The sequence below is a fragment of the Muscardinus avellanarius genome (assembly GCF_963383645.1).
Source record: "Muscardinus avellanarius genome assembly, chromosome: 10".
In the NCBI taxonomy this organism is placed as follows: domain Eukaryota; kingdom Metazoa; phylum Chordata; class Mammalia; order Rodentia; family Gliridae; genus Muscardinus; species Muscardinus avellanarius.
The window spans coordinates 110,857,280-110,882,801 of NC_137796.1; the positions used below are offsets into that span (position 1 = coordinate 110,857,280).

The 25,522-nt window shown below is 45.2% G+C and overlaps 1 protein-coding gene across 1 annotated transcript; it reads right to left on the reverse strand.

The window, feature by feature from the left end:
- Positions 1–8,249: 8,249 nt before the first annotated feature.
- On the reverse strand, positions 8,250–24,736 carry ZNF263 (zinc finger protein 263; the record flags this gene model as incomplete). The annotated part of the gene is made up of 4 exons (XM_080703977.1): positions 8,250–8,259; positions 17,364–17,474; positions 23,101–23,300; positions 24,350–24,736. 4 exons carry the CDS (start codon positions 24,734–24,736, stop codon positions 8,250–8,252), a joined length of 708 nt encoding a protein of 235 aa, XP_080560103.1.
- Positions 24,737–25,522: the final 786 nt, after the last annotated feature.

Here is a 25,522-nt window from a genome sequence, read left to right on the forward strand (position 1 = left end):
AGTAGTGGAATTACAAGCATGTGCAACCACACATAACTCTGCAACCCTCGGGCCTCGTACCTTAGATTCTGCTGTCTCATTCTCCCAGGTACTGAGTTACAGGCATGTGCCACCACACTTGTCCTTTTTCTTTTAACTGAACAGCTCAGGAAATGTTGATGCTAAGAAAATTGGCATCCACTGGCTGAAAGAACTTTGAAGATTATCCAAAAGCTGTAATTGGTGTGCTTCCTATCTTGTGTCCCCCAAAAGAAAAATAAGAGAAAATAAGATTAGGAAAACATTCTGGATTTTTCTTAAATTTTAACACATTACACCCCAGTCTCTGTCTCTTTTTGTATGTGTGGTACTGGGGACTAAACCCTACCCCAGCCCTATTTGAAACAGGGACTCAATAAGTTTTGCTGAAGGCCTAAGTTGCTAAAACTGGCCTGAAACCTATTATCCTCCTATCTCATCTTCTCAAGTACTGGGATTATAGGTATGTGCTACCAAGCCTGGCTTCAGTCTATTTTTCTTATTTATTTTTTTTTTTTAGTGTGTGGGGCATTGGGGTTGAACCTAGAGGGATTCTACTCTGAACTACATCCCCAATCTGATTTTATTTATTTGGAAAAAGGGTCTAAGTTGTGAAGGGCCTTGCCTAGCTGCCCAGGCTGGCCTTGAAACTCTGATCCTCCTATCTCAGCCTCCCAAGTCCGGGGATTATAAGCATGCACCACCACAACTGGCCTCTATCTTTGTTGAAAGGGTACAATTTAGCCGGACCCTTTGTGACTTAGTGAGACCCTGTTATAAAATAAAGAAAAAATAGGGTTGGGTGTAACTTGGAGGTAGAATGCCCCTGGGTTCCATCCCCAGTACTGCAAAAATAAAAACTACTTAAAAGGGTACAATTTAGCCAGGCGTGGTGGCGCACGCTTGTAATCCCAGCATTCAGGAGGCTGAGACCTGAGGATTGCAGTTCGTGGACAGCCTTAGCTACTTAGTGATGCCCTCCGCAACTTAGTGAGACCCTGTTTCAAAAATAAAGAATAAAAAATATGGTAGAGGGTATAGCTCGGAGGTCGAATGCCCCTGGGTTCCATAATAAAAAATAAAATAAAATAAAATAAAATAAAAAAAAAAAAGGGTACAACTTGTATGACCTTTCAGCTACTTGTTAAGATAAATGCCGCCAGGTGCGGTAAGTGCATACTTGTAATTCCAGTACTTGAGAAGCTGAAACAGAAGGATCAAACGTTCAAAGCCTGCCTCAGCAACTTATTGAGGCTCTTAGCAACTTAGCAAAACCAAGAACACTATGCAAATTATTTATTTAAAAAGATTTAGAGCCAGGCTTGTTGGCGCAAGCTTGTAATCCCAGCACTTGGGAGGCTGAGACAGGAGGACCACACAGGTTCAAAGCCAGCCTCAGCTACTTAGTGAGGCTCTCAGCAACTTAGTGAGACCCTATTTCCAAATAAAATATAAAATAGGTCTGGGAGAATAGACCGGAGGTAGAAAAGCCCCTGGGTTCCACCCCAGTACCACAAAATAAATAAATAAATAAATAAATAAATAAATAGAATAAAAAATAGCACAGGGGGTGTAGCTCGGAGGTAGAATGCCCCTGGGTTACACCCTCAGTACCGCAAAAAAGAAAATAAAAAATAGGGCTGAGGATGTGTTTTGGAGGTAAAATGCATCTGGTTTTCATCCACATTACCACAAAAAAGAAAAAAAAATTTTTTTGGTACGGGGGATTAAATCCTGGGGCATTTAACCTTCAAATCATACCCCCATGTCATTTTTTTTAAAGGTGTTCTTAAACCGGGCTTGGTGGTGCACACTTGTAATTCCAGCATTCGGGAGGCTGAGACCAGAGGATCGCGGTTCGCGGACAGCCTCAGCTACTTAGTGAGGCCCTCTGCAACTCAGTGAGACCCGGTTTCAAAATAAAGAATAAAAACTAGGTCAGGGGGTGTCGTTCGGAGGTCGAATGCCCCTGGGTTCCATCCCCAGACCCGCAAAAAAAAATAAAAAATAAAAAAATAAAGGTGTTCTTAAGTTGCTGAATGTCTTGTTAAATTGCTGAGGGTAGCTGGCCTCGAATGTGTAATCCTCCTGTCTTGGTCTCCTATGTACTGGGATTACAGGCCTGTGGTTTATTCAAATTTCTCATCTAGAACAACTCACAGCTGGCTTCTGTTTATAAAATGTCAAGTTGTTTTTAAAAAATGAAATAATGGCTGTTGTGGAGAGAAGTGCTTCTTCCCTCCACATATATGCGCACACATATTTCTTCTTTTTCTTTCTGGAGACGATTTGGGGCTGAAGATGAGACTGAGAAGAGCTTCGTGAGCCTCACCCACCAGGACGTCACGGGCGCTCGAAGACAGGGCCGGTTCCTCGCGGGCCCGCCCGCAGCGCCGGGCGCTTCCAGTTTCGCACCGGCGGGAGCTCTCGCTGCGGCTGCGCTGGCCGTGCTCCCGCCACCGCGGGCCGCCCGCCGGCAGGCCGGGGACGGCGGGAGCGTTCCTCCCGCGCCGGCGGCCGCGGCCGGGCTCACCTGCGCGAAGGGCGCGGAGGTCGAGCTCCGGGCCCGACGGGCGCCCGCCCGCCCAAGCCCGCGGCCGGCGAAACGCCCGCCCGCCCGCGTCGCAGGCCTCAGCGGGGCCGCAGCCGCGCGGTTACCTCAGACGGCTCGGCTTCGGAGGCCGCTCCCCGCCTTCCCCGGCCCGCCGCGAGCGCCGCCCGCCGCCGAGAGCCCCGAGGTCCCGGTACCGGCCCCGCCCGCCGCCCGCCCCGCGAGCCTCCGCGACGGGCGCCTCCCGGAGCCTGCAGCCGCCTGCCGGAAGCGGAAGTGACGTCACCGCCCGAGCGGCGCGCGCCTGCGCCCGGAGTGCCGCGGGAGGGAGCCTCGGCGGCCCGGCCCGGCCTGGGGTCGCCGCCGTCGGCCGCCCCCCCTGGAGGAAGAGGCGCGATCCCAGCCGGCCCCGCGGGTTGTCGGCTCCTGGGTCGCTTCCCTCGCGGACGTTAGCTTTTGTTTTCCCCTCGTGAGGTAGGTTTTCACCTGTGAAGATGGGTTCCCTTTCTGTTTCTCCATTTCTACTTCTCCTTAAGAAATTGGGACCTAACCGGTGGCGTGCTGACCGCCGCACAGAGTCGAGAGCCTTATGCAAGTGCTCATCATTAGTGACAGCTGCTGAACAGGAATGTAGGGCTCCTATTGAGCCCTGCTCAGCGTTTCCTGTAACGCCATGCTTTCCCGAAGGTGGGAACTGTGCTTTCATCTTGAGTTTCCTGCTGAGCATAAATCGGATAGGCATTCCATAAATACGTACTGAGTCATATAAGAATCACAGTGTCTCCAGTTATTGGTGATACCTGGATTTTTTTTTTTTTTTTTTTTTGGCCCTGGAATGGAACCCAGGGGCATTCTACCTCCGAGCTACACCCCTTGCCCTATTTTTATTCTTTACTTTGAAACAGGATCTCACTGAGTTGCAAAGGGCCTCACTAAGTATTTTAAGCTGTCTTCGAACCGCAATACTCCTGTCTCAGCCTCCCACGTGGCTGGAATTATGAGCGTCCACCACCACATCCGGCTCTGATATCTAGATTTTTGTAATGTCAAGAGTATTCCAGTCAAGGGATTATTTATTAAATATACTGTGTGTAAGATGGGTGTGGTGGCTCACACCTGTAGTCCCAGTACTTGGGAGGCTGAGACAGGAGGATCTGGGTTCATGGCCAGCCTCAGCTACTTAGTGGGGCCCTCCACAATTTAGTGAGACCCTGTTCCAAAATAAAGAATAAAGCTGGGCGTGGTGGCATATGCTTGTAATCCCAGCATTTGGGAATCTGAGACAGGAAGACTGCGGTTCAAGGGCAGCCTCAGATACTTAGGCCCTTTGCAAATCAGTGAGACCTTCTTTCTAAATAAAGAATAAGAGCCCCGGCATAGCTTGGAGGTAGAATGCCCCTGGGTTCCATCCCAGTTACCGCAAAAAAGAAAGAAAGAAAGAAAAGAATAAAAAGCAGGGCTGGGAGTGTAGCTCAGAGGTAGAAGGCCCCTGGGCTCAATCCCCAGCAACACAGGAAAAAAAGAAGACTGTGTGTAGTCAGTGCAAGAGTTGAATAAGACATCTTTGTCTCAAGGATTGAAGCAATTTCATGAATATCAGTAATACAAGGGATTATTTATTTTTTGGTGGTCCTGGGGGTGGAACCCAAGAGGCCTATGGGCTATGCTCCCAGACCCATTTTATATTTTATTTGGAAACAGGGTCTCACTGCATTGCTGAGAACCTCACTAAGTAGCTGAGGCTGGCTTCGAACCTGTGCGACCGTCCTGTCTCAGCCTCCCAAGCGCGGGGATTACAAGCACGCGCCACCATGCCCAGCTAATGCAAGAGATTAAAAAGAAGAACCCTATGAACTCCAAGGAAATAAAAGCTGATTTGTAGTTGGGGTCAATTATAAAAGGACTTGAGGGATTTTCCCCACACAGGAGTAGGGACACATACCAGGCAGAGGGAAGAGTAAGAGCACACTTGAAAGCTGGGAAGATGAAAATGTAAGATTGGTAGCACATTTTTACTGAGATGGATAACATTTAGAGAAAATGGTGGAAATTTTTAAAAACTTGGACCTTATCTTGGAGTCCTTTGATTAAGAATGAGAAGATTGCATCTTACCAAATAACTCCTGGAGTATATTTTAGAGTATTTTTTGTTTGTTTTGTTTTGTTTTTGCAGTACAGGGGATGAAACCCAGGGGCATTCTTCCTCTAAGTTACACCCCCAAGCCCTATTTTTTTTTTTTTTTATTCTTTATTTTGAAACAGGTTCTCACTGAGTTGCAGAGGGCCTCATTAAGTATCTGTGGCTGGTCGCGAACTGCCATCCTCCTGTCTCAGCCTCCCAAATGCTGGGAATACAAGCCTGTGCTGCCACCACTCCCAGCTACATTTTAGAGTTTTTGATTGACCTTCTTTCTAGGGCAGTTCATCTAGAGGTAAGTTTTGTTGTTGTTGTTGTTTGGGTTTTTTTGGGTGGTAGAAGGGTGGAAACCCTTCTACCTCCACGCTACACTCCCAGACCTATTTTATACTCTTTTATTTGGAAACACAGTCTCAAGCCAGCGCGGCTTCGAATCTGCACGATCCTCCTGTCTCCGCCTCCCAAGCACAGGGAATACAAGCGTGCACCACCACGCCCGGCTAGAGGTAAGTTTTTGAGGTGAGACTGAAGATGAGAAGTCATTGTACTTCTTTGGGAATAGAAAAGTATAATAATTCCTGCAGCATAAAGCTTGATCCTTTTTAATTGAGATAGACAATAATAAGAAACACTTGCCTAAGTCCCTTGAAATTTTATCAAAGAAATTTCATTTCTTTAGCCCCTCAAGACTAGTGCCAGTATTAATTTAGCATTGAGATTCTCATCACCTTGGTTCAGTGCTGAACATAGAATTTATTAAGTTGAAGAAATGAAGTTCTGTCAGCAGTGCTTTTAGATATCATTAGTAGGCAACAATCTTATGTCAGGGAGATGGTTAAAGCGAAAACAGACCATGTGGAAAGAGGAAGCAAGGAACAAATAGTGATGATTTTCACTGTATGAGGTATAGTGCAGTAGTTGCTTACCCTTCCCTTTGAGCCCATAAATATCCTCTTAATTTTTTCTTTTGAGTTCATCTTCCCAGTTTGGGCACTCTTAGAAAACATGAATAGACAGCTGGGAAATGGTGAAAGAAAATACATTAATTCTGAAACATACACACAGTTGCCATAGTGGACTGAATCTATTTTTATTTTGTCGGTACTGGGTATTGAACCCAGGGGCGTTCTACTTCTGAGCTACGCACCCAGCCCTAGGGTCTCATTAAGTTGCGGAAAGCCTACGTAGCTCAGGCTGGCTGCGAACCTAGATCCTCCTGTCTCAGGCCTCCCAAGTACTGGAATTACTTACAAGCGTGCACCACCACACCCAGCGGACTGAATATTTTTAATGGGTGTTTGATTGGAATTAATGGTACTACTCTTGACCAACAAATACTTTTATTTTTCCTTTGTCCATTTATAACTAATTTCTTTAGTTATAGCTGCTATTTTAAAAACTTGTTCTTAGCCTGTAATTGGCTCCACAACCTATATATTTTTATGATTCTCTTAGTGCTCAATAATTCAAAGTTGGCATTTCTTCAAGCAAATGTTAGAGAAAAACCACTGCTCTGACTTTTCTAGGTTTCTAGATGAGAGATTTAAGAGAAGATTGCATATAATTGGGGAATGAATGGGGTAGTCAGACTCTGACCTAAAAGGAGACAAAGAAAAACAAATACTTGCCATTTTTCTTATATCTTTGACATACTTTTCTTTCTTCATAGCACCTGGAATGGATAAAAGTGGCAGTTTTGTTTCTTCCCATGAAGTTCTGTATCTGGAATAAAATCAGTCTAGTGTAAGACATTTTCTAAAAATCTGGAATGGCTTTGGGCAGCACCAGGAGGACCTAAAAAGAGTATTTGAGGACGAAGAGCTTTAAAAGAGTTTGTCAGCAAAAAGACTGATGGGAGACAACTGATCAGAAACACCATTAGAGAAACCATTTGAATTCTTCAGGCAATTGAGTCTTGGTTCACATTAAATTAAGTTTAACTATGAAAAGTATGTTGTTTACATTCTAATGTAAATTTAGGAAAACAAATGAAAGGATATCTTTTTATTTATTTAAATATGGTAAAATATTTGCCGGGTGTGGTGGTGCACACTTGTAATCCCCACGTTTGGGAGGCGGAGACAGGAGGATCATGCAGGTTTGAAGTCAGCCTCATTGGCTTAAGAGACCCTGTTTCCAAATAAAAAATATATATATAAAAAAATAGGTGTCTGGGAGTGTAGCCCAGAGGTAGAAAGGTTTCCAGGAACCCCAGTACCACACCAAAAAAAAGGGTAAAATATTTATAAAACTTTCAGATTTACTGCTAATGAATGAAATTTGATAACTGTGATTCTGGAACTTGATAATATCCCAAATATGGAACAGTTCAGTGAAAAATAATACTTGACAATACATCACATAGACCCAAGGAAGAAGACCTAAGAGTAGAAAAGTGCTAACAAATTATACATTCTCTTGACAACATAAGATACTCATTAAAACTCTGAGATTGCTATATTGAATGCAATAAATGTTGGATTTCACTTGCATATGCAAAAGAACATACTATCTTTCCTTCACTTAAAGAATCTATACAAGTGTTCCCAAGTTACCACCTCTCCAGACATTCCAGTGTTGGGCTCCTTAAAACTTTGAGACTGACTGAGATAGATGAACTGTTGCCTTGTGAACACTACATACAGAACAAATGTATAATGTTTTCTTTTCTGGCAGTGAGGTAAAATCAGGTCATTTTGGAAGAGGAGAAGCGACACTGCATCTCTGCCACATGCTACCACTCTGCCTTTGAGTCTCACACTTCCTCTCCTCACACCACTTTTATTGACTTAAGCCTCATTCTGGTTGGTTTTTTTTTTTTTTTTTTTTTTTTTTTGGTAGTACTGGGGTTCCTGGAAGCCCTTCTACATCCGGGCTACACTCCCAGACCTATTTTTATACTTTTTATTTGGAAACAGGGTCTCCTAAGCCAGCGCAGCTGGCTTCGAACCTGCGCGATCCTCCTGTCTCCGCCTCCGCGCGGGGATTACAAGCGAGCCCACCACACCCGGCTCATTCTGTTCTTTTAAACACTCTCGATGCTTCCCCTCTTCATTTTGTCCCTTTTCCTCTGTTGATGTAGAGAAAGTATGCAGCTCTGTCCAAGAAGAGAAGCACTAGGATTCCAGAAACTGGTTTCCCCTTACAGCCACATAGGCCTTTGGCAGTAGCAGCTTTCTAAACACATATGACGAGCACTTAAATCATGAGCCCTTAGCCACTTCGCCCATTACTCTTCACTACAAATGCTTGTACCTTTGGGGACTTTTAGTTTTTATTGTTTGAAGGGGTTTTTTTTCCCCAATTCAGTAAGACTTAGTCCTTTCTTTTCTTCTGTTAGATATTTGAAATCAAATTCAGTATGAATAAGAGAGGGAAATACACAACACTGAAATTGGAGGAGAAAATGAAAGTTCTAAGTAGGATTGAAGCTGGATGATCTCTTAAAAGTATAATGGATGAATTTGGAATCAATAAATCAGTACTTTATGCAATAAAAAGAATAAATTGATTTTAGACATTATACTAAAGCAGGATGTGCCATTAGTAGGAGCTGAGAAGAGAAAGAGGACAATGGGAGCCAAATATGGCGATATAGACGATCCTGTCTACGTGTGGCACCAACAGAAACGCCCGTTGGTGTGCCTGTTAGAGGCACGGAGCTTCAGTGGGCTGCAGAGAAATTTGCACAGTGTTTTGGACGAACTGACTTCAAAGTAACACTGGCTGGTTTTTTAGATTTAGAAATAGACATGCAATTGGGAACCAAAAGTATGTGGGGAACAGGTCCTAAATTCAACTTCAGAAAACGTTGAGCCATGAAAAAAAAACTGCCCATGATAATCAAAGAAGAGAGATTATGTCTAGCTCAGGTATACAGTGGTGATTGAGACTGACCTCTTTTGGAAGTCAGTGCCAGAAAATACTAAGGAAAGTAGAAAAGCAATCTGCCTGCCAAGGAGGAAAAGAAACAAGGGTTTTCGGCCCTTCTATGTTCAAATACAGATGGAACTCGGTCATTATTGGCAAATCAGAGCTGCCCAAAAATGTAAGAGGACACAGGCACATTAATAATATGTGATATATAAATATGTGAATATGTGACATATAAACCTTGAAGATGTTTGGTTCACCAAAGAATTGTTTTCAGAATAGTTCTTTCAAAACTTTATTCCTGACGTCCGGCATTTTCAACTTAATATTTTAAGATTCCATGTAGAAGATGTGAGAGCATTGTTACTTCTAGAAAATTCCCAGCTCACTCTTCTGCTGAATCACTAACCAGTGAGGATGGTTGAATAAAATGTATATTCTTTCCCCAAAACACTTCAGTTTTGATTCAACCAATGGATCAAGGTGTGATCTTGAGCTGCAAACGACTTTATAGATGGAAGCAATTTGAAGAAAGTCTTGTAATTTTTAAGAAAGTGAGGATGAGCAAGACAAAAGACAGGAGTTTCTAAGAATAAAATCTATAATATAAAAAGTGCAGTTTTTAACTGGGCAAAAAGTTGGGATGAAGTAAAACAACCATAGCAAATACATGGGGAAGTCTTTACAAAACGGAACCTGACTTCTTGTGATCATCAAGGCTTAGAAGATGGGGATATAAGAAAACTCTTGAAAAGTGTGGAGAGTTGGAAAACAAGCTGGATAAAAATAGGATTTGGTTAAATTAAATAATGAAAAAGATTGCCCCCTAAAACAAAAGGTGGAACCACAAAGGAAGATATTCAAAGAGGAGAAACTGCAGGATTTAGGTTATCAGCTGTAAGAGAGAATTTGGAATACTTTTTTTTTTTTTTTGCAGTAATAGGAATAGAACACGGGCATTCTACCTCCAAGCTACACCTCCACTCCTATTTTTTTATTCTTTATTTTAAAAACAGGGTCTTGCTGGGCGTGGTGGCGCACGCTTGTAATCCCCATGTTTGGGAGGCAGAGACAGGAGGATCGCGCAAGTTCGAAGCCAGGGTCTCACTGAGTTGCAAAGGGCCTAAATAGCTGAGGTTGTCTTTTTTTTTTTTTTTTTTTTTTGGTGGTGGTGGTACTGGGGTTCCTGGAAGCCCTTCTACCTCCGGGCTACACTCCCAGACTTATTTCATAGGTTTTTATTTGGAAACAGGGTCTCTTAAGCCAGCACAGCTTAATCTTAATCCTGCGTGATCCTCCTGTCTCAGCCTCCCAAATGCTGGGATTACAAATGTGGTCCGCCACGCCTGGCTGCACTACCTTCTTGATTTTGTTGATTCCATACCTGAGTTTCAAAGGTTCCAGAGTAGGATCCATTTGAGAATTGGTAGCTTTTTGAATCCCAGGCCTTATAATAAGGATCCCTTCAATAGGCCTTCAACTTCTGGTTGTTAAGATTTTTGTGTATAGATTTCTGCTGTTATATGATCATTTTTTATATAGGCCTATGAAGTGTATTTGTTTTTAATAAACACATTTTGCATATCAATGCCCATTTATATATTGATTACAAATATGGTTTGAAGATACTAAATTTTTAAGTGTTTGGATGTTATTTTTTTCTATCTAAGATAAGAATCTGAATGATTTTTCTACCAGTTTTATCAAAGGTGAAATACCTGTGAGAAAAGCTTTAAATTCTACCATATAGTTCAGTAGTTATTATGCACAATGACCAGGTTAAGTCCCCAGCATCAACAAAAAATCTACCTTTAAGGTATTTAACGCCAGGCATGGTGGCGCACGCTTGTAATCCCCGCACTTGGGAGGTGGAGACAGGATCGCTCAGGTTCAAAGCCAGCCGCGTTGCTGGCTTAGGAGACCCTGTTTCCAAATAAAAATATAAAAATTGGTCTGGGAGTGTAGCCCGGATGTAGAAAGGCTTCCAGGAACCCCAGTACCACCAAAAAAAAAGAAGGTATTTAGAGAGCCGGGCGTGGTGGCGCACGCTTGTAATCCCAGTACTTGGGAGGCTGAGACAGGAGGATCACACAGGTTCAAACCAGCCTCAGCTACTGAGTGAGGCTCTCAGTAACTTAGTGAGACCCGTTTCTAAATAAAGTATAAAATAGGTCTGGGAGTATTAGCCCCGAGGTAGAAAGCCCCTGGGTTCCACCCCCAGTACCACACACACACACACAAAAAAAAGGTAACTCGAATTATTCTTAATTCTGTTGCTGCCTATTTAGTGCTTGTTTTCCTCTTATGGAAGTAACATATGCTAATAATTGAAGATATGTAAAGATACAAATACCCAAATCGATTGACTAATGATAGCCTCTTAATACTTACACATCGTGTGTGTGTGTGTGTGTGTGTGTGTGTGTGTGTGTGTGTGTGTGTAGTGTGTGTGTGTGTTACTGACAGTGGAACCCAGGGGCTTTTCTACCTCCAGGCTATACTCCCAGACCTACTTAATGCTTTATTTGGAAACAGGGCCTCACTAAATAGCTGAGGCTGGCTTCAAACCTGTGCTATTCTCCTGTCTCAGCCTCCCAAGCGCTGGGATTACAAGTGTGTGCCACCATGCCCAGCTTCTATACATCATATATATTTTTTAATTTGCAGGTTACAATAGCATTTAATAAGTAATGTTTGTTGAGTATATAGGATCGTATATGCATGTTTATTTAATCTTTATGATAACCATCTCCATTTCCCTTTGTAAATAGGTAAGGAAACAGTAGAGAAAAGATGACAGGTTGGAGGAGCAGCAGCATAGTAGCTCCCTGAGACTGAAGTAAATCAACAGTTCTGTGTGTGTGTTACTGAGAATGGAGCCCAGAGGCATTCTACCTCTGAGCTACAACCCCAACCCTATTTTTTATTCTTTTTTTTTTTTTTTTTTTTGCGGGTCTGGGGATGGAACCCAGGGGCATTTGACCTCCGAGCTACAGCCCCTGCCCTATTTTTTATTCTTTATTTTGAAACCGGGTCTCACTGAGTTGCAGAGGGCCTCACTAAGTAGCTGAGGCTGTCCGCGAGCCGCGATCCTCCAGATCTCAGCCTCCCGAATGCTGGGATTACAAGCGTGCGCCACCACGCCCGGCTTATTTTTTATTCTTTATTTTTGAAACAGGGTCTAAGTTGCGGAGGGCCTAAGTACCTGAGGCTGTCCTTAAAACTGTGAGCTTCCTGTCTCAGCTTCCAAGTACTGGGATTACGAGCATGCTCCCCCAAGCCCAGTTTACATAAAACAGTTCTGCACCACCAAACTGAGGTACTGTATTCCATTAAAAATGTATTGGGGCCGGTCATGGTGTGGCACGCTTGTAATCCCAGTGCTTTAGAGGTTGAGACTGGAGGACTGCAGGTTTCCAGACAGCCTCAGTTACTTAGTGAGGCCTTCTGCAACTTAATGAGACCGTTTCAAAATAAAGACTAAAAATAGGACTGGGGGTTTAGCGTGGAGGTAGAATGCCCCTGGGTTCAATCCCCAGCAACACACACACACACACACCCCACAATTGTATTGGAGACCGTACTCACAATCTTGATTACATGGAGCCCAGTACAGTAATCCCAGTAGTTGAGAGGCTGAGACAGGAGGAGACAAACGCTTGCCAGCCTCAGCAACATAGGAAGACCCTGTTTTAAAATAAAAAGTAAAGAGGGATGGTGAAATAGCTCAGAGGTAGAATCCTGATTAGATGAGACAAATTTTTTGAGACTAAAATATGCCCCCCGCCTGGAACACATTGTAAAAATTAACTATTAGATGTAGGACTCTCATATAAAAAGGAAGAAGACAACACATAGTTTTAAGTAACAAGGTCACATAAGCTTGTAACAGATGAGATTTAGATTCTGTTGAATGCCAAAGCTGTTTTTTTGGGGGGGCTTTGATTTTTTGGTGGTACCGGGGTTCCTGGAAACCCTTCTACCTCCGGGCTACACTCCCAGACCTATTTTTATACTTTTTTATTTGGAAACAGGGTCTCTTAGAACCTGTGAGATCCTCCTGTCTCTGCCTCCCAAGCTCAGAGATTACAAGTGTGCACCACCACGCCCGGCCAAAGCTCTTGTTTTTAATGTGCTATTTCTGAGAATTCCCCACATTAAAATGTCTTCACAAACCTCAAATTTGGTGGCTTTATATTGTTGTGCCATGATAAACCATATCAGTTGAATGAACCATTGTGACAGGATAAACCGTATCAGTTGAATACTTGGAAAACATTTGCTTCCTCTATTTTTCAAAGTAAATATGTCACACCGGGCGTGGTGGCGCACGCTTGTAATCCCCGCGCTTGGGAGGCGGAGACAGGATGATCGTGCAGGTTCGAAGCCAGCCGCGCGTGCTGGCTTAGGAGACCCTGTTTCCAAATAAAAATGTAAAAATAGGTCTGGGAGTGTAGCCCGGAGGTAGAAGGGCTTCCAGGAACCCCAGTACCACCAAAAAAAAAAAAAAAGTAAATACGTCAGAACATCTTTTGGCAGAAAAGTTCAAGCTATTAAAGAGGGTTATTAGAAATTAAACTATGAAAGTGGGGGATAGTGCATTAGTCTCAGGAACTCAGGCTCTGAGCCAGCTTGTAAAACAAAGTGAGACCCCATCTCTTAAATAAAAGTAGAAACTCACCAGACATGGTAGCACATGCTTGTAATCCCAGTATTTGGGAGGCTAAACAGGAGGATCACAGGTTTGCAGTCAGCCTTAGCAATTTAGTAACACCCTATTTCAAAATAAAATAGAGCTAGGAGTATAGCTCAGAAGTAGAATGCCCTGGGGTTTTCTACACAAGCAAAACAAAAAAAAATTACATTGCCAAATGACAGTATTAACCTTAAAAGTTATTTGATACACACATTGTCAGATTTAAAAACGGTCAAATTGTTTTAAATTGTTCTCACATTCAAACCTGGAGTTTTAGAGTAACCCCAGCCAGATGTGGTGCACATACCTGTAATCCCAATACTTGGGAGGTCAAAACAGGAGGACCAGTTTCAGCAACTTAGCAAGACCCTATTTCAAAATAAAAAAGGACTAGGGGTATAGCTCAGGAGTAGAACACCCTTGGGTTCAATTCCTAGTACCACACACACCAAAAAATAGAATAAATCTTTATGGCTGTTTTCCATTTTAGTATAAAGTGCCAAGTGAGCATTTAAGTCATATTTTCAAATAACAAGCTTTTTAAGGTTGATCATTACTCCATTTAAGAAATGGAGAAAATGTAGTTTATTAATAGAGTCCTCATTTTCTAAATTGTTACTTTTTTTTTTTTTTTGGTGGTACTGGGGGTAGAACCCAGGGGCTTTTCTACCTCCGGTATATACTCCCAGACCTATTTCCTATTTTATACTTTATTTGGAAACAGGGTCTCACTAAATTGCTGAGAGCCTAAGTAGCTGAGGCTGGCTTCAAACCTATGCGATCCTCCTGTCTCAGCCTCCCAAGCACTGGGTTTACAAGTATGCATCACCACACCCGGCTATTAGTTTTGTTGTTGCCATGACTGGTATCTTTTTTATTTTTTGGGTACTGGTGACTGAACCCAGCAGCCTTCTACCTTCAAGCTACACCCTCAGCCTTTTTGTTAAATTTCGAAGCAGGGTCTCACTGAAATGAAGATATCTCTGCACCTCACCCAACTGGGAAAGCAGAGGCTGATCAACACCCAGACAGTTGCAGTGGTCCTCCCAAACCAGCCAGGGCACTGGGCAAAACCAGTCAGTAACCCTGGCAAAAGGGAGCAGCCACATGCAGCTGAAGCATTCATTTTGCCCATTCCTGAGAAAGGACTTAAGTGTCTGATTCTAGAAATCAGTCCTGAGGCACAAAGCTCCTCTGAGATAACCAGGCAATCCAGTGTCTCCCTGGTTGCTGGGGCAGGGCCCCTGACCCTCCCAGCAGATAACACTGAGCAAAGGAACTGACACCTCTTTTCTAGGAAGGAGCCTCCCTGCCCAGAGGTAAATGTGGAGGAAATGCCAACTGTTCATCGTGTCCAAACCATACCCCTGGGTTGCTGAGGGTGTAGCTTGGAGGTAGAATGCCCCCCTGGGTTCCATCTCCAGTATCTGGGGGGACGGGGGGGAACATATATAGAGAGAGGGAGAGGAGAGGGAAGGAGGTTTGGGAGCTGGGAGGTAGAAGACCCCTGGGTTCCATCCCCAGTCTCTCTCACACACACGCGCACACACACTTGCTTTGATAGCTTATTGCTAAGCCATTGTTCCATCATCTTTTTCCACCAAAGAATATCTAGTAAGATACTCCTTCAGGGCCATATCCTGAGATATTTTCCTGGCATCCAATTCCCTACTCCTAGAATATCTTCTGGAATTCTACCTCTTTTATATAGATACACATTCCTAAAATTCCTATTCCCATTCTAGAATAGAATGCTTTCTCCTAATTATTTTGCCCTGCTTTTTATCTCCCATTAATAATCTGACTCAGTTATATCAAGACCATCTTATTTCCTCCCTGGGAACGAGATGTAAGACCAAAATATTGTATCTATAAAGAGCCTGATTTGCCTCAGCTACTTTAAAAAAAACAATTTTTTTTTGTAAATGTGAGGACTTTTTTGTTTGCAGTGCTAGAGATTGAACACAGAGCATTATACATGACAGGCAGATAATTACCACTGAGCTACAGTTCTAGCCCTAAATGTAAACATTTTAAAGAATCGAAAATATTTTAACTGCTGTACAACACAGAAGGAAAGCATAATTTCTGGAGACCCTACGACATCATCACCTCAAGCAACCATTCAACTTGACCTTTTGTTAGCAGGTACGAGTCCAACCTGGAGCCCACCAGGCCCACAACATCCCTAAGCCTATCTGCTGCCACCTTTGTCAGAATCTTTCTGACCAACCAGAAATCCAGAGGTCCTCCGTGACAGTGGACAGAGGAGACAGATCAACACTGGAGATTAAGACAAAGGCCCTCAGCCAGGCAAGGTGAGGCGTGCTTGTAATCCCAGCATTTGGGAGGCCGAGACCAGAGGATTGCGGTTCGTGGACAGTCTCAGCTACTTAGTCCCTCCACAACTTAGTGAGACCCTTGTTTCAAAATAAAAAGTAGGGGGCGTAGCTCAGAGGTCGAATGCCCCTGGGTTCCATCCCCAGACCCACCAATAACAAAAAAAAAGGCTCTCAATGAAGATCCAAACACATTCATGTTTCCTGAAGATATTTATTACCTCCATTTTCAACAAGGAAAGACATATTCCCTAACTTCCCTAGCATATACAAGCTTCGTATTTCCTAAGGAATCCATCTTCCATGAAACTCTCCACCCAGGAACAAGAATCCAGAACTCTGAATCTTGTTTTGGGATACAGGTGGGAGAAGCTTCAGTCTCTGGAAAGGGTGGATAATCACAGATCTACTTCATCTGCCAGTTTCTGGGTGAAGATGACCTGTAAGTTCCACCTTACAATTTTCCTTAGGTTTTTCTTGGTTCCTTTTTTGTCTGAGGTCATACCTGTATGTGTGGTCTGCTAATGGGCACTACTGTCAGACCACTGATGGGCACTGTAGTGGCTGACCTAGATTGTCCATTGCTTCCAAGCCAATGGCTTTGGGAGAGTGGCAAATTACTACCAGTCTTATTTGACCTCCAACTGCTTTCCCTGGTGACCTGGCCACTCTTCTTTGGTATCAAGGGCCCAAGAGCCCAAATACTTCCAATGAATGTCCCAGTGAGGAAGGAGTACAGATCACATGGATCCCCAAAACTTTTAGGATGAACATGGGATACAATAAGGCACCCAAACCACATCTTGGTTAAATATGCCAAGAAGGTAGGTGCACCTGGGACAGGGTGGACTTAATAGAAAAGTGGCCCTGAGCAAGTCAACTCAAAGACTTGCATCCCTACTACTGCACACTGATCGTGTTAGTTTGATGCTAATCCTCTGCTCCCTCAGTATTTGCTGTGCAATGCCCCCATCTCCTCTGTAATAACAATTACCTGGAAGACACAGTGGTAATTTGTTTGGCCAGCTGGACAAGAAACAATAGCTCTTAGACACCCTCTGGAACTAAGAGAAATCCCACTGTTTCTAACCGGTGTGAGTTCTTTGATGACTCATAAGGCGTGAACTCCGAGAGAAACTTTCTCCGCATTCAGAACACTTATAGGGCCTCTCTCCTGTATGTGTTCTTAGATGACGGATACGATTGGAACTGTGAGAGAAACTGTCTCCACATTCATGACAGGTATAAGGTTTTTCTCCTGTGTGAATTCTCTGGTGCCTGATTAAATTGGATCTATGAGAAAAGTTTTCCCCACAAAGAGTACACTTGTATGGTTTCTCTCCTGTGTGCGTTCTTTGATGCCTGGTGAGGTGCATACCTTGTCGGAAGCTTTTCCCACAAGTCAAACATTCAAAGAGTTTCTTCTCAGCTCTGTGGGGTCCATGGTTAGTAAGAAAGGGAGCAGTGTCACTCATGGGCTCCCCACACTCAGAGAAAGGGTCAAGTCTCTCTTTCTCATGGGTTCTTTCATGAATGGTGAGGTGTGAACTCCGAGAGAAACTTTTCCCACACTCTGCACACTTATAGGGCCTCTCTCCTGTGTGGATCCTCTGGTGCCGAAGGAGGTTGGAGCTGTGAGCGAAGATCTCCCCACACTCAGGGCACTTGTATGGCTTCTCCCCAGTGTGTGTCCTCTGGTGCCTGTGGAGGTTGGAGTTGCAAGAGAAGCTTTTTCCACACACACTGCACTGATAGGGCTTCTCACCTGTGTGGGTGCGCTGATGGCGGGTCAGGTGGGTATTTTGACTGAAGCATTTTCCACATTCAAGGCACTTATGGGCCTCCTCTCCCAAGTGTGCTCTGTGTAGTGACAGAAAGTGTGGGTGCCCACCAAAGATTTCACCACACTCCACACCCACACATAGTCTTTCTGCTGCATGTATTCTCTGATGTCTAATTAGGTTTGAGTTGTTAGAGAAATTTTTGCCACACAGAGGACATAAATGGAGTTTCTTCGGCTGCAGTTCCTTTGGTCGCCCCAATTCTCTGCAACTTGGGGATTCTACTACAGACTGCTCCATTCTGTCTTCTGGGGGTGGTTCCCAATGTCCTTCTGCCCTGTCATGAGGTCTTCCCTGCTCAGGACTCCAAGGTACCTCCCCTCTGGCCTGGCCAGGAAACAGCACCTGAGAGTGGGTGTTCTCAGGTGAAACAGACTGAGCACTTCCTTCTGGATTCTCAAACTTCTCTTCCCCTGGTAGAGAGTAAAACCAAACCTCCACATTATTTCTACACTGGAAAAAAGAAATCCCCTCAGGTCTGCTACCTCTCAGGTCAGAGGCCTCAAACGGCTAGCTCTGTCTCAGTTCCCCACCCTTTCCCTCTAAGGAAAGCATATTTGGGGGGGGGGGGGGGATGCTAAAAGTATCAGAGCTCTGACCAATCTTGGAATCCCCCTCACAGGGCATCCACCTCTCTTTCTCCTGGGCCTCTAGCTTCTGCCCCTCACGAATGGGTGGGCTGGAGAAGGGCTAGACCAGGACTGACCTCGTAAGCCCTAGAGTGAGTGCTGCCTCACAATTTGTACCCTAGCTCTGCACTTGCCTCACGGGGATGCCAAGTGGGCAATGGAGACACAGGAGGAAACATACCTCCATGGCAGCAATGGGCCCTGGCCCTGAGCCCAGATCCTCAACCACCTCATGCTCAACCTCAGGAGCTTGCTGCGCAACTGCTCATCTTCATTTTTTTACCTGGAGCTGCACTTCTGGGGCTCACGTTCTCCTTGCAACTCTGGACACTGGGATCCCATGGCTTCACTCCTTGTTCCACCTGGGTGCTTAACGCCTCCTGGCTGGGAATGTGAGACTCTGTTCACGGTGAAAAAAACCACATTGCTGCATTACCACTCTCCTGTGCCAGGCAAGGGAAACAGATAATCTTGTTCCCTGTCCACGGTGGGTAGACTCAGAATGCTTGGTAGGTCTGTCATCAACCCAACTGATATTCCCAATGGTTACCTCTCAGAGATAAAGGAGTTGAGGGACATTATGTTTTTTGTTTGTCTTTACTTTCTTTCTTTTTCTTTTTCTTTTTTTTGCGGGTCTGGGGAAGGAACCCAGGGCCATTCGACTTCTGAGCTACACCCCTTGCTCTATTTTTTATTCTTTATTTTGAAACCGGGTCTCACTGAGTTGCAAAGGGCCTCACTAAGTAGCTGAGGCTGTCTGCAAACCATGATCATCCAGTCTCAGCCTCCCAAATGCCAGGATTACAAGCATGCGCCACTATGCCTGGCTGCTTTACTTTCAAAGCACTTGAAAAAAAAATTTTAAATGAGAATGTACACTTTTTGTAATTAAAAATAACTTAAGAAAACATGGTTAGTATTTGGTTCCTTGAAAAATTGGTTTAAATGCCAGGCGTGGTGGCGCACGCTTGCAATCCCCGTGCTTGGGAGAAGGAAACAGGAGGATCACGCAGGTTCGAAGCCAGCCGCGCTGGCTTAAGAGACCCTGTTTCCAAAAAATAAAAAATAGGTCTGGGAGTGTATCCCGGAGGTAGAAAGGCTTCCAGGAACCTCAGTACCACCAAAAAAGAAAGAAAGAAAGATAGATAGATAGATAGATAGGCTTAATACAGTAAAAAAGCCTTGACTTTTTGACTGAACAACTCCAAGGGAAAAATATAACACAATGGGCAATCAGAAAAAGGCCTGGGGAGCCAGGCATGGTGGTGCACACTTGTAACCCCAGCATATGGAGGTGGACACCAGAGGATAACAGTTTGCGGACAGCCTCAGCTACTTAGTGAGGCCCTCCATAACTCAGTGAGACGGTTTCAAAATAAAAATAAAAATAGGGCAGGGGGCATAGCTCGGAGGTCAAATGCCCCTGGGTTCCATCTCCAGACTGGCAAAAAAAAAAAAAAAAAAAAAAAAATCTATTTATCCTCCACCTAAATCCAACTATTAGTTTGTCATATATTATAAGCATCTTTTTCTTTTTTTTTTTTTCTTTTTTTTTTTTTTGCAGTATTGGGGATGGAACCCAGGGCATTCTACCTCTGAGCTACACCCCCAGCCTTATTTTTTTGGTGGTACTGGGGATGGAACCCTTCTATCTCCGGGCTACACTCCCAGACCTATTTTATATTTTATTTGGAAATAGGGTCTCTTAAGCCAGCAAGGCTGGCTTCGAACCTGTGCGATACTGTCTCTGCCTCCCAAGCGCAGGGATTACAATCGTGCGCCACCACACCCAGCCCTCGTCCTATTTTTTAATTCTTTATTTTGAAACAGGGTCTCACTGAGTTCCAAAGGGCCTCACTAAGTAGTAACTGAGGCTGTCCTTGAACCTCAATCCTCCCATCTCAGCCTCCTAAATGCTGGGATTACAAGTGTGCTGCCACCAGCCTGGCTCTATTTTTTTATTCTTTATTTTGAAACAGTGTCTCACTGAGTTGTGGAGGGCCTAAGTAGCTGTGGCTGTCCAGGAACCAGATCCTCCTGTCTCAGCCTCCCAAATGCTGGTATTACAAGCCTGGGCCACCACACCTGGCTTTAGAGGCATCAATTTTTGGGGGAGGGGGGTTTCTATAGGCATCATTTCTTCTTTTTTTTTTTTTTTTTTTTGTGGTACTGGGGATGGAACCCAGGGACATCCTACCTTCAAGCTATACTCCCAGCACTATTTTTTAGTCTTTTTATTTTTTATATTTTTAATTTTTTTGGTGGTACTGGGGATGGAACCCTTCTACCTCCGGGCTACACTCCCAGACCTATTTTATACTTTTATTTGGAAACAGGGTCTTTTAAGCCAGAGAGGCTGGCTTCGAACCTGTGCGATCCTCCTGTCTCTGCCTCCCAAGCGCGGGGATTACAAGCATGCGCCACCATGACCAGCTAGTCTTTTGTTTGTTTGTTTGTTTGGTGGTACTGGGGTTCCTGGAAAGCCTTCTACCTCTGAGCTACACTCCCAGACCTATTTTATACTTTTTTATTTGGAAACAGGGTCTCTTAAGCCAGGGCGACTGGCTTCGAACCTAAGTGATCCTCCTGTCACTGCTTCTCAAGCGCGGGGATTACAAGCACACGCCACCACGCCCGGCGTTAGTCTTTTTATTTTTTTAAAACAGGGTCTCACTGAGCTGCAAAGGGCCTTGCCAAGTAGCTAAGGCTATCTGTGAACTCTGGTCTCTGCCTCCCAAATGCTGGGATTACTAGCATCACCACCATGCTCGGCTTATAGGCATCATTTTTCATCTCTGCCTATACATGCATTTTAATGCACTTTTTAGCCCATATTGTTTCAATTTTTTTTTTTTTTTTTTGCAGTACTAGGGACAGAACCCAGGAGGACATTCCACCTCCGAGCTACGTTCCCAGCCCTATTTTTTTTTTTTTTTTTTTTTTTTGCGGGTCTGGGAATGGAACACAGGGGCATTCGACTTCCCGAGCTACACCTCCTGCCCTATTTTTTTTCTTTATTTTGAAACCGGGTCTCACTGAGTTGCAGAGGGCCTCACTAAGTAGCTGAGGCTGTCCGTGAACAATGATCCTCTGGTCTCAGCCTCCCAAATGCTGGGATTACAAGCATGCGCCACCACGCCCGGCCTCCAGCCCTATTTTTTATTTTTTACTTTGAAACAGGGTCTAAGTTGCAGAGGGCCTCACTAAGTAGCTAAGGCTGGCCACGAAGCTGTGATCCTCCTGTCTCAGCCTTCCAAGTACTGGGATTACAAGCATGCGCCACCATGCCCAGCTTTATTTTTTTATTATTTGAAACAGGGTCTCCCTGAGTTGCAAAGGGCCTCACTGAGCTGGCCATGAACCACGATGCTTGTTTCCAAATTTTTACATGGCCTTCTCACCTTCCTGAATTTGTATAATGTGTGAGCTGGAATGTTGATGCCAATGTTTCTGAAATTTTTGTTTTTAGGGGAGAGTCTAAAAAATACTAATGTGGAAGAAGAAACTTAAGGCATCTCTGAATAAACATTTCAAAACTGCAAAGAATTAAGAATTTAAGAGACCCTCAGCATCCTAGGAAACTGGGTGTTTGTGATTTGGGCAAGAGTGAATTTGATTTGTGCTACCTTTGGGAGTTTTTTTTGGGGGGGGAAGTTTTTTGTGCTACCAGCCGGGCGTGGTGGCGCACGCTTGTCATCCCCGTACTTGGGAGGCGGAGACAGGAGGATCGCGCAGGTTCGAAGCTAGCCGCGCGCGCTGGCTTAGGAGACCCTGTTTCCAAAATGAAAATGTAAAAATAGGTCTGGGAGTGTAGCCCCAAGGTAGAAGGGCTTCCAGGAACCCCAGTACCACCAAAAAAAAAAAAAAAAAAAAAAAATTATCTTAGTGTCCAACAGATGGGGCTCAAGTCCAGGATTGCCTGTAAGTGTGCCAACAGTCCACATAGCAGGTATTTAACTAACTCTAGTACAAGACACTTTAGATAAAAGGAATTCTCCTGTGGAGCCTTCTTAGCAAAGCTTATGTTTTGCTTACTAGCTATGTCTGAGAGATGAGTGCCCAAGTAGCAGACCCCAGTCAGAAATGGCACAGTCATCATCCCTCTAAAAAAAGTTCTTACCTAGTGAGTCCACGTTCTCATAACTCTCTTGCACCATATCCCTGGAAAGAGCTCTCTTGTTAGGATCCTGATGTCCCCACTCCTCCTGGGAGATGTACATTGCCACATCCTCTAAGCTCTCAGGCAACTGAAATAACACAAGATCTCTTTTAATCCCAGATATACCAAGAACAATTCAAGTAGAACACCCAGGGATGCCAAGGACACATGTCATGGGGAAAAGGGTCCCAGGAATACAAGTGATGGGTGGAGGAGACAAAGAAGGTAAAAGTCACTTGGTCAGGAAGAGAGGATCTCCAAGTGGCAGAGGAGCCCAACCCACCCCTAAAGGAACACTCCAGGGAAGAAGGGTACTGAAGAGAGCCAATGGGAAATTCCATATCACCTGGGGCCCTGGCATCTCCTTGTCTTCCATGTTCCCTTCAGGAGGAAAGAGAGAAAGCCAGGGAGCAGATAATGCTGAAGGTGACAGAAATCACAATGAGAAAAGCAGTCCTAAACTTTGGTAACCCTGTTTATAACACAGTATCATTCCCCAACACTCAATCTCTGCATTTAACATTGACACTAAGCAAAAGGGCAAGAGGCATAAAAGCGATATCCAAAATGATGGTGTCAGAGGAAGGAAATGCTAGCAGCCTTCTATGCTGGCCAGCAGCACTCCAAGCCCCATCATTCACCCAGCTCTAAATCGCCTCTTCTGCATACACTTGGTTCTACTATAAGAGTCCCCTTATTCCTTCCACCCCACCCCCCAGGAGAATTCACATCACCATTTCTAGGTCTTTCAGCCCACATTTGAACCTCCACTTCAGAAATTCCTTCTCCTTGGCACCTGTGCTGCATTCCACTAGTGTCAAGGGGCAACCCCAGAGCCCCTCCACCCTCCCCCCTACCCAGATAACTGTTCCTCACCCCTGTCCTTTACAGCCTGGGGGTCCCTTTTAGGGCTGGAGCCTAGCAGCTCCTGCAGCCTGGGGCCAGGGCTTCGCTCAGTCTCCATTGGCTCCAGCTTGAAGCTCGGTGACTCTCCTGCTGTTTCCAGAGGCAAAGGCTCCTCCAAAAGCACTTCTGTTCCCCGCCCTGGGTTTGTGACCTGGGAACCAACCCACATCACTCATCATCACAACAGGGCCAACAAAAAGGAAAATTACCACAGGACTCTAAGGGCGATCCTTCAACAGAGAAGCACAGATGATCTCTTTGAACTCAGCAAGAGAGGATGGTTTACACTAATGGCATTTTTTATTCCGTTTATATCAATGAAAATGCGGACGGAAGCATAGAGGAGGAATGGAGAGGTTCCACCCCCAGTGTACACCTTCCCCATACACTCTTCTGATACACTTTTGTTGTTCTCCTTCACCTTTTCCGTGTGCTTCTATTCATCACTACTGGGTAAGCTAACTTTGGGGGGGTGGTGCCTCAGAGCCTTGGTGCCAATTTTTTTTTTTCCCCAAAATTCATTGAACACCAAGCATGGTGGTGTATGCCTGTAATCCCAGCACTTGGGAGGCTGAGACGAGGACTGTAGATTTGCGGGGAGGCTCAGCATGTAGTGAAACTATCATCAGCCCAGTGAGACCCTGTTTCAAAACAAAAAGTTAAAATTTTTTTTAAAAAGGGCTAGGGGTGTGTCTCAGCGGTAGAACACCTTGGGTTTAAAAAATTTAACTGAAGTCCAGCTTTGTGAGATCCTATTATAACATCAATGGGCTTTAGACACGAATTATAAGCCAATACTATCATCAAAATTTTACATACTGCTCTCCTTCTAGCCCTCAAAGCAGGCCCCCAAAATATTTTATTGTCCTCATTTTACCGGCGAGAACACTGAGGCCCAAAAAGATCATGAAAATTGCCCAAAGTCACAATATTACTAAACAGCAGAGTGAGGATTTGAATGCTGGCGATCAAATTCCAGGGCTAATAACAACTACTGCCAAGACACTGCTTCCCTGTGGAAACAAAGAACTCTTTATTGCTCACTCTGTTCATAAGAGGAAAATCAAAAGACTGTTCCAGATTAAACCACAAAAATCCCTTTTCCCCATGCAAGATCTACTCAGGACAGCCAAGTAAATACTAGATCAGTACGATGTCCCAATGCTCAGGGCCAGATCACGGACCGAAGAACTTTCTCACCTGTTGCCTCAGTCTGCCAAGCTCTCTCTGCATGTCCTCCACAAGGGTTACTGCTTCTTCGCCACTCTCTGGATGCAGCTCTTGCACCCTGCTCTGGATCTCTTGAGGCAAGATAGTCAAGAACTGCTCGAGCACCAGGAGCTCCAGGATCTGCTCCTTGGTGCGAATCTCCGGCCTCAGCCACCCATGGCACAGCTCCTGGAGCCGGCTGAGGGCCTCCCGTGGACCAGCGGCCTCTTGGAAGCGGAACCGTCTGAAACGCAAGTGGGAGGCCTCTGGGCTGGGCCCTGGATCCGGCGGGGGCAGCTCTTGGCTCCAGGCGCAGTCCTCCTCCAGTTTCACTATCAGGAGCCCTTCCCGTTCCTGAGAGCCCGGGCCCGAAGCCATCCTCGGGCCACCACAGCGCCTAGGCCCCAAAACCAGCTGCGTCCGCCAGGAACCGCGCCCCCAGGCCCGGCGCAAGGATGGACGGCGTCGGCAGAAGCCAGGGGACTCAGGACTCTAAATCCCGCCGGACGGTCCCAGCTTAGAGCTTGACCTCAGCGAGGCCTAGCCTCCGCCACTTATCTCCAGTCGCCTACCCACGCAGGACTCAGCCCTCAAGTTCCACGCCGGAAGTTTTAGCGCAGGTATTGTGCGTCACGGCGCAACGGCGCCTGCTCCAGACCCACTTCCGGGTCACGTTCCGCAGACTCTAGAGAACTTTGTCGAGCTTGTCGCAGACTCAGCGCTGGCCAATGAGGAGGGAAGATTTGCTCTACGGGGCGGGACTAGAAAGGGGCCAATTGGAGACAGAGCCGAGGCCAGTGATATAAATAAGGTGGTGAGGGGCGGGGCCTCTGGGTGGAAGCGGGGAACCCAAGCCCGATGTGGGTGTGGCCAGTGGGTGACCTGGGTCAGGTTTCCGCAGAAAGATTTATCAAGACGCAAATCCCAGAGCCACGTTTGACCCAGAACTCAGCTGGCTCAGAGTGGGGCCTAGAATACAAATTGTTACCAAATTCCTCCGAGAAATCCCTCCCCAAGAAGGTCTCGGCCACCCGAGCAGCTCTAGGGAGCCAATTCTAAAAGTATGTGCGCAACGCCCCTTTGGCCTCGAGCCACACGGCCTTCGGCGCGGGGCCTGCTGGGAGATGTAGTCCCTGGCGCGGCCTCGCTACTGCGCCTGCGTCC